Source organism: Pimephales promelas, chromosome 2 (genome assembly GCF_988280905.1).
Source record: "Pimephales promelas chromosome 2, fPimPro1.hap1.1, whole genome shotgun sequence".
Lineage (NCBI taxonomy): Eukaryota > Metazoa > Chordata > Actinopteri > Cypriniformes > Leuciscidae > Pimephales > Pimephales promelas.
Genome location: NC_142770.1, coordinates 4,609,018 through 4,628,079, shown reverse-complemented (window position 1 = coordinate 4,628,079; position 19,062 = coordinate 4,609,018). Strand labels below are relative to the sequence as shown.

Here is a 19,062-nt window from a genome sequence, read left to right as displayed (position 1 = left end):
ATCCATGTTCAAGTACATGCCTGCAGTTGACTAGGCAGTATTTAGAAAGTGATAATCTAGATAGAAGGTTGGAAAGAGTCATGACAACATAAATTACATAACATGAAGTGCATCATGCATAACAAAACAGACATACAGAATAATAAGGGATGAAAACATAATTTTCATGATGTTACAATATTTTGTGTTAATCTACTAAATTAAACGTTTTTAATGTAAGATGCTTCCTAAATGTTTTTTTACGGTACAGAGGAGTGAGGTGTAGCATTGTGTAATTACTCCATGTCCATGTTCTTTGAAAATATTTTTTTTCTTACAAACTTGCTTGGCTTTGATACTATACTATTATATTATAGTATACTACAAGCTGTGTGCTTGTATTATAAATATATAAATTGATTAAAATCAATGGTTATATACAACTATTCTTTGAAATGTGGGGTTTTATTTGTAAAAGTGGAGATAGAACCTTATAATTCCAAACAGAACAGGTTCTATCTCCATTGGGGTCATCTTAAAAAATCCCATTTCCAAATGTGCTAGGATTTTGATATTTTATTCACAAAGTACCTGTAGGGTGATGGTCTTGTTGAGCTATAATAGAAGATTATACTTCATAACAGTTTTGCCAGCTGGGATGTAAAAACTTTGATGCTCAATATCTCAGAACTACCCTAAACGGAGATAGAACCTTATAATTCTAAGCTCACGATTTGTGCTCTGTTATGTTACAGCGGAGGCTCCCGCTCCGCCTCCTCTCCGCCACCAGAGGGAGCCTTCACCGGAGTATTGATCATTGGACATAAACTCAAATTCCCATCATACCTCTTACCTGGGACTGATTGCATCACACACCTGCACCACATTAGCACACACATGCATCCTTGCGAAGTCTTGATTTGCCCCGGTGATCATTTCTGAGCGTTTATTCCTGTTTCTGGTTTTTGAGTTTGGACTGTTTGACTATTCTACGAGTGATATCTGCCTGGCCTGATTTTGGACTGTCTTTGGATTGTTATTATTGCTGCCTGCCCCGAACTCTGCCTGTTATCTGGATTATCCCTTTGCTCTGTCTGCCTCGTTTTGACCCTGCCTGTACGACACTGTTTAATAAAGCTGCAAATGGATTCTTCTGTGTTCCGTGAGTCTTTACAGTTAATGTATATATTTTCATATTTTTTATATATATTTTATATATATATATATATATATATATATATTATATATTTTTTTTTACATTTTTTTATATATATTTTATAGATGTTTGTATATTTACAGATTTTTATTGTTCATATTAACAAAGGTCTACTTATTTTCTGTATTCCTGTTTAATTGCAGACCTCAAATGCAACAATAAATTTCCCATATAATTGGAAAAACAACCATCCATTTTACCTGTCCTCAAGCCTAACCCTTTGAGTGCCCCCTAGTGCTCGTTCACACACACACACACACACACACACACATTAGTTTTTCCGTACAATGTGTTTCCATGTTGCCTGTCAATATAAAAATGTTGAAGGGTTTCTCTGTCTCTCATACGGGTATGTTTTTCTGTTTTCAAATTGAATACCAGTTCCATATTGTGTGTAGAGTATAGACATACTAGACGTCACCTTGGGGTTCTAAGCAGCATCAAAACCTCCGCCATCTTGGAACAGGGGTCTTGTCATAGGAAGTATCTAGGTAACACTGAGCTCTGCCTTTACTTCGAATTAATTGATGGTGGTGGACTTTTGTGCTGTTTATCATGTTCACACTAATGAAATCTGAACTAAGAAGAATATTTAAAAAATATATTTATTTACATTTTTTTTCTGGAATCAATGATAAATACATGTCTGACCGTTGGAACGAAAAAAAAAAAACCGAGAAAATCGCATTCATGATGATTTATGGTGATTTTATTTCCGTTAGACCTGTGTCTACATTGACGCTGATGCATTGAAGTGGAGGGGCTCCCCTGTTCCAAGATGGCGGCTCTTTTGACGCATTCGTTCCAATGAACTGCTGTAGCCAAGGTGACATCTAGTGTAGCTGTGGTATGTAGAGTATCACACATGACACGAATGTTTTGAAAAGTTGATATGCACTTTTTTAATATATAATCAGTTAATGTTTATTATAATAACAGCACTGAAGAAAGAGTTTTTGAATCTCCATTATTAGTGAAGGATTTGGTCCAATTGTACTTACACACTTTCCCAACCGGCAAATGTGTTTACTGTTGAGCTACTAGTGGACTACTTACTCTCAGAAAAAAGGTACAAAAAAGCTATCATTGGGGTTGTACCTTTTCAAAATTTAAACTTTTGTCCATTTTAGGTGCTAATATGTAAATATTAGGTGCTAATATGTACATTTTAGGTGCTAATATGTACATTTTAGGTGCTATTATGTACATTTTAGGTGCTAATATTTATATGTAGGTGCTATTATTTACATGTAGGTGCTAATATGTACATTTTATGTGCTAATATTTACATGTAGGTGCTAATATGTACATTTTAGGTGCTAATATTTACATGTAGGTGCTAATATGTACATTTTGGGTGCTAATATTTACATGTAGGTGCTAATATGTACATTTTAGGTGCTAATATTTACATGTAGGTGATAATATGTACATTTTAGGTGCTAATATGTACATTTTATATGCTAATATTTACATGTAGGTGCTAATATGTACATTTTAGGTGCTAATATTTACATGTAGGTGCTAATATGTACATTTTAGGTGCTAATATGTACATGTAGGTGCTAATATGTACATTTTAGGTGCTAATATTTACATGTAGGTGCTAATATGTAGATTTTAGGTGCTAATATGTACACGTAGGTGCTAATATGTACATTTTAGGTGCTATTATTTACATGTATTTGCTAATATGTACATTTTATGTGCTAATATTTACATGTAGGTGCTAATATGTACATGTAGGTGCTAATATGTACATTTTAGGTGGTATTATGTACATTTTAGGTGCTAATATGTACAGTATATGTAGGTGCTAATATGTGCATTTTAGGTGCTTAAATGTACCATTAAGGTACCAATATGCACCCTTATAGGTACAAAAGTGTCTCTTTTGAAAAGGTACAGCCCCAGTGACAGCTTTTGTACATTTTTTTCTGAGTGTACTTGGGACACTTACCAGTTAGGATTCGATCTTTGATTATCTTCATCCATCTTCAGTCTCCTGCTATCCAGTTTGCATCAGTCAACGCCTAAAACTGTTTGCTGTTATTTAATGAACTCAGTCATTGTTTCCTGAACTTACCTGCCAATAAACACCCTTGAGGGAGGAGCTCACGTCATCTTTGTGCTGTATTCTTCTGTTTGCTGACAGGTTGCAAGTCAAAACATGACATAACTGTAAACTGAAATCTCTCAAATCTGATTGGTTGATTGAAATCTTGTTCCAGGAACCAGGAACATGGTCAGTATTTTTCTGTGTTGAGGCATTGAAAGCCAAACCAACGTTTCAGAAACTAAATAGGCAACACAAGTGACGTGAGCATTCACGTGTACTTGCATGCACATTTTCATTTAAATGACATGGTAGTTAGTAAACTGAGTGTCACATTAGCAGGAATGGAAAAAGTCCTTCAACTGCACACCGTTTTCACACCTCAATCATGCCCTCTCAAACACACCCCAACCACAAAAGCTCAATAATAGGCCGGCACTCTTTTGCACATGCTGCTTGTTTTAGCAACAGATCAAACCACATGTCTATATATATATATATATATATATATATATATATATATATATTTTAAGCGAATCAGACCACAACAGGTTTTTACTCAAGACTCTCAAACTGAGCTGGTTTTTACATAACATCACGTAGCCTATGTTCATTTTTCAGAATTTTTTATTCCATAATCGCAAAACTTGTCCAAAGCTAAAAATCACATACTAAAGATCACATACTAGAAATCGTAGATCACATACTAAATCCAAATGCCAAATTAGTTTGTTCATCTTATGCAGACGACCGCATACTCTGTGTGATTCTCCTCTCTGGCTGTCTGTAAAAAAAAAACACCACAAGATTCAAAAATAGAAAACAAGTTTGATTCAGACACACACACACTATCAAACTCCATTTAAAAAAATTTTATTTATTTTTCTACCATATGAATGCTATGGTTAGTTTAACTGTATTATTTGCGTCTATTTTCCCTTGCTATCTGCTATCAGAACCGACTGATCTCCTGAACCCATCAGAGCAGAAGACTAAAACTAATAGCGTCCTTATTAGTGTGTGTGTGTGTGTGTGTGTGTCAGATAATATAAAGCACATTGCAATAAAAATGAACTCACCCTTTTCTGAACATTTCGTTTGTAGAATGTTGGATTAGCATAAACGATCTCTTCATTATCTCGATTATTAACTCTTTCATTGCCAACAACTATAACAAATAAAAATATGCATTAAAAACCAAACATCCAATTTCCAATTCCTTCTTATAAGCATGCAGGTAACACTTGCCTTCTCGATCACTTTTCCTGCAGATGCAGAAGATCACGACTATAACTACAATCATCAGAGATCCAGCCGAGGTCAACACTATCAGAGACACTGGAGGAGATGTTGTGATGTCTAAAGAGAGACATTAGAGATCAGGTCAGTAAACACACACACAGACACACACACATGTACATGATGAGTGGTGGTGTACCTGCACATGTGTGTCTGCAGAGTGTGTTGATGTCCAGATGTGTGGTCTGGTTGCTGATGGGATTGTTCAGCACACAGCTGTAGGTGTTTTTATCCTGATATTCCACCTCCAGAGGTAGAGAGAGACTGATGCTGAGATCACACACACTGATGCTGGACAATACACTCATTTCTGCGTACCAGGACAGAGTCGCATCACACACACTCAACACTGATGATGAACACACCAATGAACAATTTGAAGAACATCGTGAAGAGTTACTGATGATGACAGGAAAAGGCAGACGAGCTGAGAAACGAGAGAATAAACTGGAATAAACTTTAGTATAAGAACAGTTAGTGTTTTTGTCATCTCACACACTGAGATTCTTCATATATTTACAACCTTAATAATTCGAGTAAAATAAAATGAGAATATGTGAACATTTGGACAGATGATCTCTACTCACCGTAGACCGAAACGTTAAATAATTTTGATGAAGATTTTACTCCACTTATCAGTAGTTCATAAACTCCAGTGTGTTCAGTTGTGGTGTGTGTGATGGTCAGAGATCCAGTTTGATCGTCCAGCTTCAGTCTGTCTCTGAATTTCCCATCAGTAACATTATCAAATGTGGAGAAGATTTGCTTATTTTTTTTAATTTTAGCTATCAGAGAGTTTTTATCTCCAAATGTCCACATTATATCTTCATCTTCACGTATTTCAGTAACATCAGTGTTTAGAGTAACAGAATCTCCCTCCATCACCGACACTGACTCACCAAACACACCTGGAGAACAAAAGTTTTCATTCTTGTTGGTTTAGAAACCCTAAAATCAGTTTGCAACATTTAAATGTGAATTGAAGCGCAGCAGACACACAAAAGGTTAAACATCACTCGTATGATCAGACAGATGATCGTCTCTAATACGTATATATTTTACACTATCTGCAGAGCAAAATAAACATAATGGTTTATCTCACATTTGTAAAACTAATTATCTTTAATCATTTTGTAGTAGTGTATATGGGACATTAAAACAGAATATAAAGTAAATCTAAGTTTGATCTGGGAAGAAAAGCAAAAGCAAATCCCTGATTTGAACAGCAGCAGTTGATAATGTCCTGAAACATAAATTATTAACCTGTAAAAATGTTTTTATAACTTACCAAGACAACTCCTGCACACACAGAACAAAACAAGCGCGTGAAACATTTCCTTCAGTAGTTCGGTGTCTGATGTAATGAGCATGGAAACAGTCACACTGGTGTGAATCCTCCCACCACATAGTTTAACCCTTATAATGCACACGCACATGCTCTGCGTATTATATATTATTACATATAAACATAATTATTAAGCTCTTGAGACTTTACATGTTCTTATTAGCAAAAAACATAATTTTTCTATCACCTAACACTGAAATATAATGGTAGTTGTCTGACTGTGCCAAGTATAAAAGTATAGATTATGTAAATCTTCCTAAAATTCATGGTAAAATAAAGGTCATGGATTTTATAATGGTTCATAATCATTTAGTTGTAGTGATTTAAACAACAGGTAAAATCATCTCCCATCTCTCTTTGCCGTTGTTACTGAGGTGAGATGTTAAGACATGAGTCAAAGTGAAACCTGCGGTGTGATTTTTCAGAAATATGGTGTGATTTGCTGGATGGACAAAGAATGTGTGCAAGAGGCTTTTAGTGCACGCGTGATTACTTAGTCTGCAACCTCACAGTTGATGACCTCACAGAACAGACTGAAGTAAAATAAATCCATCAAAATGTCACAGGTCAGACGTCCAATACCTCACAGATCTAAAGCACTAAATAAAATGTCAGTATCTAAATATAACACCAATTACTCTTTAATACAGACACAGTAATTCAGAAACATTAATAACAATGATATTAGATGTTTTTCATCCCTGACTCGTATCCATGTATTGTAATAAATAAGGTTATGACACCAACATAGATGCCAGTGAAATTGAATTAAACAATTAAACTATAAGCAATGGCACAAATAAATATACAATAGGCTACAACAAATATTCAAATGAAATAGTCAGTGCTTTTAAGGTTCAACGTGATCAAATAAAATAAGACTGCATGATCTCATAATTAAAGGTTTCAGTGAAGAGTATGGAGTGATTTCTTTGTCATTTGTAGTTTGATTAACATTAAAAACATATGTGTTTTGTCTTATGTCGTCTTGTGCTTATATGCTTAAATTGGCCAGGCAGTTTCTTCAGCTCTCTGGAACGTCTTTCATGTGGTCACTCAATGTATAAGAGGATGACATCTAGTGGAGAAGACTAGTAACAAGATTAACATCTATCAGATATTATGTTCAATGTTTGCAAAAAAACAAACAAAAAACAAATATTTATATATACTTTACAACGAGGTTGCAAGTAAAATCTGTAAAACAAACTTCTTTCTATATTACCTGATTGACTTAATTGCTGTTTGAAAACTCTACAATATTCCAAAAGTAGCATTTTGTTTTTTGGAAGCTCATTTATAACTCAAACAAGCATATTTTGGATATTTCACTCATATAGCCCAAATGTTTAGTTCACAGAACGTTCTAGAAACATTAGTTTCTTGTTCCTATTCACTGTAAAAAAAATATTGTTGGTTTAACTTAAAGTAAGTAACCTGGTTGCCTTAAAATTTTAAGTTCATTGAACTGGAAAAAGTGAGTTAATACAATGAAGGAGATTGATTTAATCATCAGAAACTCAAAATAATAAGTTATCTGAACTAAATAAATTATTTAAGTTGATTTGACAAAAGAAAATATGTTGTGATAACAAATCTTGAAAATATATATATATAGTAAATTTATATAGTGATCAAGAATTGTGTTTGACTGCACACACATATTGTACTGAGAGACATGAGCACTTTAGACAAATACAATGGCAGCTGTCAATCAAACAACACTCAGGCACTGAAGCGACTCTTTTATGTCTCGCCTTAATTTGTTCATTTGTGATATTTTATGAGGTGCTGTTTAGATGATCTTACTGCCAGAGTCCTGCATTTCACAGGAACATCCATTACAGATGTTTATGAATTAACAGTGATTTCTTTATTTATAACTTAATATTATCAATATGTGGTATATATATTTTTCTTTTTTTGTGTAACAGTCTTTTTTCCCATATTCCTTTTTGTGGTTTGTCTTGTGTTTGGTACTCAATGTAGATATATTTATATCATCAATGGGATTTTAAAATGCTGTTATTTGCCAATGCTGGATATACGATTCTTTCATAAATGGTAGCAGTGTTTTTAATAAGCTTTTCAAATATTGTAAATGACAATATTTGTGAATAAATCATGTGCCTTTCCGAGAGAGGAATATTAGACATGTATTTTTATTATGTTCATGTGAGAAATGGCATTTAAAAACATGATTAAATCATAACAGCATTCTCAAATAATGAATTCCTTATGACACTAGATGGCGCTCTAATACAGTATGCATACTGTGTGTAGTGTACATACTTTATATATTAATGGAATATAATGCACTATGGGCACACCATGTGGGATGCTGTTCTTGCACACAAAAAAACAGTAAGTAATAACAGTTATTTTAGTGATTGTTACAGTAAAATGGAAATGTGGTGTCTGACACAAATCTCTTTAAAAAAAGAAATGACAAATATTATCTTACACTGAAGCAGATCTCAAATTATGTTTTTTATTGTAGGAACAATACAGTGGCCTACACATTTTGTGGAGAAATATGATCATGGTCAATTGCTTTGTAGTTTAGCATCTGTTTTTATTTCTTTTTCATGTGGTGAACATTATTAATAACCAAAATATAAGGAATAATAAGAAATAGTAAATGTTTCACAAAGAAAATACCACATTTAACCTGTGGGTATATGACTCATCCCTCTAGTGGTCAATTAATGTCTTGTTTCTTTGCTGAGGGTGATTTGTTTGAGTTTAATTTATTCTTAATATAGAGTGAAAGTCACCGCATTATGATTCAGGAGTCTGGTGTTTGTCATGCTACATTGCTAGTCCTTGTAAAAAAAAAAAAAGAATGTTTGTAGAAAACTTTACTGTTTTAAAAACTGATATCATCCTAATGAAACAATGTTTATATACAGTAAACAACCAGTGAACTTCTGCATGATGCCATAATAAATGTTACAACTCACTTGTTCTTCAAATGTATCATTTTGTATTTGTCAGTGTGATATCAAGTATTATTTTAAGCTTCTTTAAAATGAAATTAAGCTAGAGTTGAAAATAAACTAGCTATAAGCTTATCTAAGGTTATTAATACACAGAAAGGTGCACATTTCTGCACTTCAATATTTCACAGATAAATTATGGGATATGATATTTGTGTTTGATATAGTTGAGAAAATCTTTAAAAAACTGCTTTGAACAGAGAGGAAGTCAAATTGTGGAAGTCCTTTCCAAACACGCTAAAATGCAGACACACTCAGACTCTTCCGACCTCAAGACATGCGCACACAAACACACATTAACCCCAAGTAACAGACACATTCTTATGCAAAAGCTGTTTGTCCACCAATCAACATGTCTATATGTCTATCACATTTCCAGAACCAAAAACTAGGCCTTTATCTAATGCAATACTGTAAAAAGACACCATGTATAACCAGGGCCGGACTGGCCATCGGGAGCCCTGGGACAATTGGCTCTATACACAGCTGCACTACTTCCTGAACTTAAGCCAGCTCCCTTGTTTCCTGTCTGCCATTATTGGCCAACTTGATTAATTCAGGTGTGTCTGATTATTGTTGCCGTGACTAATGAGGTCAGGCACACCTGAATTAATCAATTTGTTCAATAATGGCAGACAGGAAACAACCAAGGGGGTAATCCATCGACCGGAAGTTGAAGCCTCGCGGGAGCTGCCATCTTGTAGCAGAACTTCACTTGCGTTAGCATTCCCATTGACTCTCATTCATTTTGGCGTTACTTTGACAGCGAATAACTTTGCATCTGAGGCGTTTGAAGACCCCATCTGTCCTTTATTTATTTCTAAAGAAACACGACAATGTATAAATAGCTCCATTACCTTGTAGCTTATGTTATGGCCCCGTAGAAGCAGTTTTAGTGAAAGTAGGCTAACAATTGCGTCATAACCAGCTCTCTGTCGCACAGTAGAGAGATTACCGTATGGACAGGAGGAGAAGTTTGCGGGCAATCGGGGAAACGTGGAGGCAAAATGACAAAATAATTAATCAGAATACCTCGCAAAATTGTCTCCTGCTCCTAGCTCATGGACAGCTCCTACTCACACTCTCCACCTCTGCATGTTTCGGAAGGGAATGATTCAGATTTCTCATGCCACAGCCACTAGAATACAGACGGGTCACTCACGTCACATGTACGTCGTCAAGCTCTGTTTGAGTCTGCGCGTCAGGGACGGAAGTGCTAAAAATCGCCAAAAACGGGCTTCAATCGTCTCAATGTAGTTCCAATGAGATCGCTCTGTCCATTTCTTTTACTGTCTATGGAAACAAGGAGCTGGCTTAAGTTCAGGAAGTAGTGCAGCTGCGCATGAAGCCAATTCCATAGACCGTAAAAGAAATTCCGCAACTAATTTGGCCTGCTGCCAGCCAACGTTTTTTTTTTTTTTTATATATATATATTTTTTATTATTTATATTACTACCTTTACCAGTGATCATCGTCCCAAGTTGGTTTGCCGGCGTTCTAGAGTCTCGTCCCAAGATGGCCACCACCGTCCAGAATCTCTAGCTTCGTCCAGTCATGGCCGCCGTTCCAGAGTCTCGTGCCAAGTTGGCCGCCGCCATTCCAGAGTCTCGTCTCATCATGACCACCATTCCAGAGCCTCGTCCCAATTGGCATCTGTACGTCATTCCCAATCACTCACACCCGCACCTCATCATCCCCCTCATCACTGACACTATTTTATAGACACACTTTTCCCCAGCTCATTGTCGGTCTCATTAATGCCAAGTGGACCAATCTCCCTGTCTCCAGTGTCTCCATTCCCTCCTGAAAATTGACTTTTCTCATTTTACCTTTGGAAAGCAGCTTATGCAACTGAATATAAAGTTGGTTAGCAGCATTGTTACTTTTAGTTTCTCCTCGAAACTAATGAAATATTAACAAACATCAAACATAAATCGTTTTTGTAAATAATTGCATTTATTCTTAAAATGGCCCAGACATTAACAGAAAAAAAACAGGATATGAGCTTTATATAATCAAGAATAGTTCTTCTAACAAGGAAGTGTTGCTAGCGGGAAATAATTACTGAAGCCAGCACTGCTTTACTGCATGAACACTGCATGAGTTTATAAGATCATGATGCAAATGAGCACAAGTAATATGATATTTTAATATTCCACAGTTTTTTCTTTGTTTGATTTGAGACCTTTTTTTTGTCAAACAACAGCATTGCTGAGATCAGTATTTTGTGAAGCATGTTTTAAAGCAGAAGTGAAATGTTTTTGATGTGAGCAGGAATGAAAAAAGCCCTTTAACCACACGCTGGACACACTATTCACACCAGACACACTCTCTGACATCAAACTCACACAGATCAGGCACAACAGATCAAACTACATTTGTGTACAGAGGTAATAATTGAGTACACAGGAGAGTCTCCAATCCGTTTGATGTGTTTTGCATCAACATTTTGCACCTTTTTCATGAGATTACATATGTTGACTTTATGAATTTAACAGTCACAAATATCATTGCTCCCCATAAGGTTTAGATGCGAGGTCTTCAACTCTGCTCCTGGAGGACCACTGTCCTGCAGAGTTTAGTTCCAAGACACATATTTGTAGTTTACCAATAAGCCTGAAGGACTTGATGATTTGCTTGATCAGATGTTTAATAGGGTTGAAGCTTATGGTTGTCACAGGTCACACAGTTGGATTTTGTACTTCGAAAAACACCTTTTTGTTCATCTTATTGTGAGAGGTGCGTAATCCACATGATCATGCTCTTCATCTTTCTGTAAAAAAAAAAAAAAAAAAAAAAAAAAACATAACTCAAGATAATAATAATAGATTGTAGGTTCATCCTGAAGATTGAGAAATAGTGATAAATAGTGTTTTCTAATAACATTTATCAGCACTGTTGTGAGAAGAAAATGTCCTTCCTGTGATTTGATCCAAACAACACAATAGGAATGCTTGTTATTTTCCTATTGTGTTTTTTTCCATCACAGATAATATTTTAGCAAGTAATTAGTCTTTTGAATGTACAATATACAGTATACACAATATATGCTGTATTTGTGTGTGTGTGTGATGGACATGGAGCATTAAACATGTAAAATCTACATCTGACTTTGCTGGGATGATACAAACATAAATTAATAATAAATTGTCTCACTGGTTTATTTGCGTTTGTTTTGTAGAACACTGGATCAGTGTAAGTGATCTCTTCTGCGTGAGTCTCATCTGTTTCTAAAACAACAATAATAGATGCAACAGTTTATTTTCAACATACGTGTTGTTATTATGGCTGTCAAAGATAAAGCATTAATGCATTTCATTAAAAGTAAAACTTCAGTTTTTAAAAATGACATTAATAAATTTAATTTGACATTACGCCTATAACTTTTACACACACACAAGTGTTTTGTATCATTAAATTTAGAGAGACACTTTTACAAATATTTAATAAAGCAAACCCAGGTGTTACGGAAGCAGACTCAAGAGATGGTTACGAATGCAAACAGGAAGTTTATTGACAACATAAGGGCTGGTGAATGGGAAGCAGGTGAGTTGGAAGTGCAATGTTGGATTGGAGAGTGGTGTGCTGACAGTGAAAGGAATGTGTCTTCTTACAGAGATGGTGGTGGATCGATGGAGACGTGGAGAGATGAGATGTAGGATCGTAGGGGACTTGGACAATGCTGGAGAAGTAAGGTAGCTCAGAGGAGGTAAGGTGAGTCATCCTCTTTCCAACCAACATACGAGACTGAACAGTGAAGAGTGGTGAAGTGAGTCCTTAAGTAGTTGCACTAATAATTTGGATGATAATGTACAGGTGTGTGTGATCAGGAATAATGTGCAGGTGGGAACAGAAGAGAGTAATGGGAAATTGGACAATGCTGGAGACTTGGACAATGCTGGAGAAGTAAGGTAGCTCATAGGAGGTTAGGTGAGCAGTCCTCTTTCCAACCAACGAACAAGACCGAACAGTGAACAGTAGTGAAGTGAGTCCTTAAGTAGTTGGAGTGATGATTGTGATGAAGAGACTCTGGAAGGGTGGCCTCGGTGGAAAGAGACTCTGGAAGGGTGGCCTCAGTGGGACGAGACTCTGGAAGGGTGGCCTCAGTGGGAAGAGACTCTGGAAGGGTGGCCTCAGTGGAAAGAGACTCTGGAAGGGTGGCCTCAGTGGGACGAGACTCTGGAAGGGTGGCCTCAGTGGGAAGAGACTCTGGAAGGGTGGCCTCAGTGGAAAGAGACTCTGGAAGGGTGGCCTCAGTGGAAAGAGACTCTGGAAGGGTGGCCTCAGTGGGACGAGACTCTGGAAGGGTGGCCTCAGTGGGACGAGACTCTGGAAGGGTGGCCTCAGTGGGAAGAGACTCTGGAAGGGTGGCCTCAGTGGAAAGAGACTCTGGAAGGGTGGCCTCAGTGGGACGAGACTCTGGAAGGGTGGCCTCAGTGGGAAGAGACTCTGGAAGGGTGGCCTCAGTGGAAAGAGACTCTGGAAGGGTGGCCTCAGTGGAAAGAGACTCTGGAAGGGTGGCCTCAGTGGGACGAGACTCTGGAAGGGTGGCCAAGGCGGGACGAGACTCTGGAAGGGTGGCCGTGGCGGACGAGACTCTGGAAGGGTGGCCTCAGTGGGACGAGACTCTGGAAGGGTGGCCTCAGTGGGAAGAGACTCTGGAAGGGTGGCCTCAGTGGAAAGAGACTCTGGAAGGGTGGCCTCAGTGGGACGAGACTCTGGAAGGGTGGCCTTGGTGGACGAGACTCTGGAAGGGTGGCCTCAGTGGGAAGAGACTCTGGAAGGGTGGCCAAGGCGGGACGAGACTCTGGAAGGGTGGCCGTGGCGGACGAGACTCTGGAAGGGTGGCCTTGGTGGGAAGAGACTCTGGAAGGGTGGCCTCAGTGGGAAGAGACTCTGGAAGGGTGTCCTCAGTGGGACGAGACTCTGGAAGGGTGGCCTCAGTGGGACGAGACTCTGGAAGGGTGGCCTTGGTGGGACGAGACTCTGGAAGGGTGGCCTTGGTGGACGAGACTCTGGAAGGGTGGCCTCAGTGGGAAGAGACTCTGGAAGGGTGGCCTCAGTGGGACGAGACTCTGGAAGGGTGGCCTTGGTGGGACGAGACTCTGGAAGGGTGGCCTTGGTGGACGAGACTCTGGAAGGGTGGCCTCAGTGGGACGAGACTCTGGAAGGGTGGCCTCAGTGGGAAGAGACTCTGGAAGGGTGGCCGTAGCGGACGAGACTCTGGAAGGGTGGCCTTGGTGGGACGAGACTCTGGAAGGGTGGCCTTGGTGGACGAGACTCTGGAAGGGTGGCCTCAGTGGGAAGAGACTCTGGAAGGGTGGCCGTAGCGGACGAGACTCTGGAAGGGTGGCCTTGGTGGACGAGACTCTGGAAGGGTGGCCTTGGTGGACGAGACTCTGGAAGGGTGGCCTTGGTGGGAAGAGACTCTGGAAGGGTGGCCTCAGTGGGACGAGACTCTGGAAGGGTGGCCGTAGCGGACGAGACTCTGGAAGGGTGGCCTTGGTGGGACGAGACTCTGGAAGGGTGGCCTCAGTGGGACGAGACTCTGGAAGGGTGGCCTTGGTGGACGAGACTCTGGAAGGGTGGCCTCAGTGGGAAGAGACTCTGGAAGGGTGGCCTCAGTGGGACGAGACTCTGGAAGGGTGGCCTTGGTGGGACGAGACTCTGGAAGGGTGGCCTCAGTGGGACGAGACTCTGGAAGGGTGGCCGTAGCGGACGAGACTCTGGAAGGGTGGCCTTGGTGGGAAGAGACTCTGGAAGGGTGGCCTCAGTGGGACGAGACTCTGGAAGGGTGGCCGTAGCGGACGAGACTCTGGAAGGGTGGCCTTGGTGGGACGAGACTCTGGAAGGGTGGCCTTGGTGGACGAGACTCTGGAAGGGTGGCCTTGGTGGGAAGAGACTCTGGAAGGGTGGCCTCAGTGGGACGAGACTCTGGAAGGGTGGCCGTAGCGGACGAGACTCTGGAAGGGTGGCCTTGGTGGGACGAGACTCTGGAAGGGTGGCCTTGGTGGACGAGACTCTGGAAGGGTGGCCTTGGTGGGACGAGACTCTGGAAGGGTGGCCTTGGTGGACGAGACTCTGGAAGGGTGGCCTCAGTGGGAAGAGACTCTGGAAGGGTGGCCTCAGTGGGAAGAGACTCTGGAAGGGTGGCCAAGGCGGACGAGACTCTGGAAGGGTGGCCTCGGTGGGACGAGACTCTGGAAGGGTGGCCAAGGCGGGACGAGACTCTGGAAGGGTGGCCTTGGTGGACGAGACTCTGGAAGGGTGGCCTTGGTGGACGAGACTCTGGAAGGGTGGCCTCAGTGGGACGAGACTCTGGAAGGGTGGCCTTGGTGGGACGAGACTCTGGAAGGGTGGCCTTGGTGGACGAGACTCTGGAAGGGTGGCCTCAGTGGGAAGAGACTCTGGAAGGGTGGCCGTAGCGGACGAGACTCTGGAAGGGTGGCCTTGGTGGGAAGAGACTCTGGAAGGGTGGCCTCAGTGGGACGAGACTCTGGAAGGGTGGCCTTGGTGGGACGAGACTCTGGAAGGGTGGCCTTGGTGGGAAGAGACTCTGGAAGGGTGGCCTCAGTGGGACGAGACTCTGGAAGGGTGGCCTTGGTGGACGAGACTCTGGAAGGGTGGCCTCAGTGGGAAGAGACTCTGGAAGGGTGGCCTCAGTGGGACGAGACTCTGGAAGGGTGGCCTCAGTGGGACGAGACTCTGGAAGGGTGGCCTTGGTGGGACGAGACTCTGGAAGGGTGGCCTTGGTGGACGAGACTCTGGAAGGGTGGCCTTGGTGGACGAGACTCTGGAAGGGTGGCCTCAGTGGGAAGAGACTCTGGAAGGGTGGCCGTAGCGGACGAGACTCTGGAAGGGTGGCCTTGGTGGGACGAGACTCTGGAAGGGTGGCCTTGGTGGACGAGACTCTGGAAGGGTGGCCTTGGTGGGACGAGACTCTGGAAGGGTGGCCTTGGTGGACGAGACTCTGGAAGGGTGGCCTCAGTGGGAAGAGACTCTGGAAGGGTGGCCTCAGTGGGAAGAGACTCTGGAAGGGTGGCCAAGGCGGACGAGACTCTGGAAGGGTGGCCTCGGTGGGACGAGACTCTGGAAGGGTGGCCAAGGCGGGACGAGACTCTGGAAGGGTGGCCTCAGTGGGACGAGACTCTGGAAGGGTGGCCTTGGTGGGACGAGACTCTGGAAGGGTGGCCTTGGTGGACGAGACTCTGGAAGGGTGGCCTCAGTGGGAAGAGACTCTGGAAGGGTGGCCGTAGCGGACGAGACTCTGGAAGGGTGGCCTTGGTGGGAAGAGACTCTGGAAGGGTGGCCTCAGTGGGACGAGACTCTGGAAGGGTGGCCTTGGTGGGACGAGACTCTGGAAGGGTGGCCTTGGTGGGAAGAGACTCTGGAAGGGTGGCCTCAGTAGGACGAGACTCTGGAAGGGTGGCCTTGGTGGACGAGACTCTGGAAGGGTGGCCTCAGTGGGAAGAGACTCTGGAAGGGTGGCCTCAGTGGGACGAGACTCTGGAAGGGTGGCCTCAGTGGGACGAGACTCTGGAAGGGTGGCCTTGGTGGGACGAGACTCTGGAAGGGTGGCCTTGGTGGACGAGACTCTGGAAGGGTGGCCTCAGTGGGAAGAGACTCTGGAAGGGTGGCCGTAGCGGACGAGACTCTGGAAGGGTGGCCTTGGTGGGAAGAGACTCTGGAAGGGTGGCCTCAGTGGGACGAGACTCTGGAAGGGTGGCCTTGGTGGGACGAGACTCTGGAAGGGTGGCCTTGGTGGGAAGAGACTCTGGAAGGGTGGCCTCAGTAGGACGAGACTCTGGAAGGGTGGCCTTGGTGGACGAGACTCTGGAAGGGTGGCCTCAGTGGGAAGAGACTCTGGAAGGGTGGCCTCAGTGGGACGAGACTCTGGAAGGGTGGCCTCAGTGGGACGAGACTCTGGAAGGGTGGCCTTGGTGGGACGAGACTCTGGAAGGGTGGCCTTGGTGGACGAGACTCTGGAAGGGTGGCCTCAGTGGGAAGAGACTCTGGAAGGGTGGCCTTGGTGGGAAGAGTCTCTGGAAGGGTGGCCTCAGTGGGACGAGACTCTGGAAGGGTGGCCTTGGTGGGACGAGACTCTGGAAGGGTGGCCTCAGTGGGAAGAGACTCTGGAAGGGTGGCCGTAGCGGACGAGACTCTGGAAGGGTGGCCAAGGCGGGACGAGACTCTGGAAGGGTGGCCTTGGTGGGAAGAGACTCTGGAAGGGTGGCCTCAGTGGGACGAGACTCTGGAAGGGTGGCCTTGGTGGGACGAGACTCTGGAAGGTTGGCCTTGGTGGACGAGACTCTGGAAGGGTGGCCTCAGTGGGAAGAGACTCTGGAAGGGTGGCCAAGGCGGACGAGACTCTGGAAGGGTGGCCTCGGTGGGACGAGACTCTGGAAGGGTGGCCTCAGTGGGAAGAGACTCTGGAAGGGTGGCCGTAGCGGACGAGACTCTGGAAGGGTGGCCAAGGCGGGATGAGACTCTGGAAGGGTGGCCTTGGTGGGAAGAGACTCTGGAAGGGTGGCCTCAGTGGGACGAGACTCTGGAAGGGTGGCCTTGGTGGACGAGACTCTGGAAGGGTGGCCTCAGTGGGAAGAGACTCTGGAAGGGTGGCCTCAGTGGGAAGAGACTCTGGAAGGGTGGCCTCGGTGGGACGAGACTCTGGAAGGGTGGCCTCGGTGGGACGAGACTCTGGAAGGGTGGCCTCAGTGGGAAGAGACTCTGGAAGGGTGGCCTTGGTGGGAAGAGACTTTGGAAGGGTGGCCTTGGCGGACGAGACTCTGGAAGGGTGGCCTCAGTGGGAAGAGACTCTGGAAGGGTGGCCTTGGTGGGAAGAGACTTTGGAAGGGTGGCCTTGGCGGACGAGACTCTGGAAGGGTGGCCTTGGTGGGAAGAGACTTTGGAAGGGTGGCCTCGGCGGGACTCTACTGTCTCTTCCCGTGTGTTTATGTGTGAGTGTGGGTGTGGTCGCTGATTACCTTAATTATCATCGGCACCAGCTGCCTATACCTATACATGCTTATTGTCTGCTGTCTTGTGTTGTGAGATCGTTTTTTTGATGTCCTTGTGTTATGTCCCGTGACCTGACCTCTTTGCCACCTGTCTTTCTGGATTTGAACTCTGTTCCTGAGTTTTCCTGGATTCCTTTTGTGGATTATTCCTTCTGGAAGATCTGTGATTCAGCTCACGTCTTCACCTTCACCACTGAATGGGTTGCCTATTAATGTCCCTGCATCACCCAGTTGCCGTGATCTTCACCTCTTACTTGGAACTGTTTGCACTCGTGGCCAATAAACACTTATTCTCACTATTGCATCTCTTGCTTATGTTTATGTCACAGGTACCTTGCGAAAACAATAGTTGTCCAAACCCGTCAAGATGGTCTTGAGTGTATCCTCGTTCCAGGGCACCAGATGGACAAGGTTGAGGATCTCTTTGACATACTTCTTTATTCGGGCGGTGGTCTGGGGAGATGGTAAGAAGCCAACAAGTCATTATTTTTAGATACTTTAATTTGAGCATTAGCTGCAACTTTTCACATGTAAAATGAAAATTAATTAGATAGTGTTAAAAACAAAATGATGACAATAGTCATATAAAATGGTGATGCTATTTTTAAGATTTATTATAAACAGATGGTAAAGTTTGCCTTCTTGATTTCTTTTTCTTTGTTTTTTGCAGATGCTGAAGAATATCCCAACGACTACAGCAACAATCATCAGAGATCCAGCAGAGATCAACACTATCAGAGACACTGACACTGGAGGACGTGAAGGAGACTGTGACTGAGTCTGTGGGAGCAGTGCTGTAACAGCTAAAGAGAGACAGACATTAATGTGAGTGAATGTGTCAGATCTACAACTAAAGACATCAAATAATCATATATCTGATGAGTGGTGCTGTACCTGCACATTTGTGGCAGAGTGTGTTGATGTCCAGATGTGTGGTCTGGTTGCTGATGGGATTGTTCAGCACACAGCTGTAGGTGTTTTTATTCTGATATTCCACCTCCAGAGGTAGAGAGAGACTGATGCTGAGATCACACACACTGATGCTGGACAATACACTCATTCCTGCGTACCAGGACAGAGTCGCATCACACACACTCAACACTGATGATGAACACACCAGTGAACATGATGATGAACATTGTGAAGAGTTA

The 19,062-nt window shown here is 42.8% G+C and overlaps 2 protein-coding genes and 1 long non-coding RNA gene across 3 annotated transcripts in view; 1 reads left to right on the top strand and 2 right to left on the bottom strand.

Annotated features, from left to right (window-relative positions):
• Positions 1–3,856: 3,856 nt before the first annotated feature.
• LOC148995747 (uncharacterized) lies at positions 3,857–6,367 on the bottom strand. Its single transcript, XM_039682720.2, has 6 exons — positions 5,839–6,367; positions 5,138–5,458; positions 4,690–4,977; positions 4,500–4,610; positions 4,331–4,419; positions 3,857–4,035 (listed from the first exon to the last, which is right to left on the bottom strand). Exons 1-6 carry the CDS (start codon positions 5,984–5,986, stop codon positions 3,985–3,987), a joined length of 1,008 nt encoding a protein of 335 aa, XP_039538654.2. The 5' UTR covers positions 5,987–6,367; the 3' UTR covers positions 3,857–3,984.
• The window catches only part of LOC120486601 (uncharacterized), a 147,053-nt gene continuing 132,553 nt past the window's right edge, over positions 4,563–19,062 (top strand). The window contains exon 1 of the mRNA XM_089121525.1: positions 4,563–4,634. The gene's annotated coding sequence lies outside the window, so the exon portion shown is untranslated. The remainder of the gene's footprint in view (positions 4,635–19,062) is intronic.
• LOC120486699 (uncharacterized) lies at positions 10,589–18,366 on the bottom strand. The gene is made up of 3 exons (XR_005624274.2): positions 18,245–18,366; positions 12,051–12,124; positions 10,589–11,667 (listed from the first exon to the last, which is right to left on the bottom strand). It is a non-coding gene; the product is annotated as an uncharacterized LOC120486699 (long non-coding RNA).

Coding starts and splice junctions, on each gene's coding strand:
- LOC148995747 (XM_039682720.2), bottom strand. CDS start 5,986: ATGTGCGTGTGCATTATAAGGGTTAAACTATGTGGTGGGAGGATTCAC. Junction 4,978..5,137: donor ATTTAACGTTTCGGTCTACG/GTGAGTAGAGAT, acceptor CTCGTTTCTCAG/CTCGTCTGCCTTTTCCTGTC. Junction 4,420..4,499: donor CAGGAAAAGTGATCGAGAAG/GCAAGTGTTACC, acceptor TATTTGTTATAG/TTGTTGGCAATGAAAGAGTT.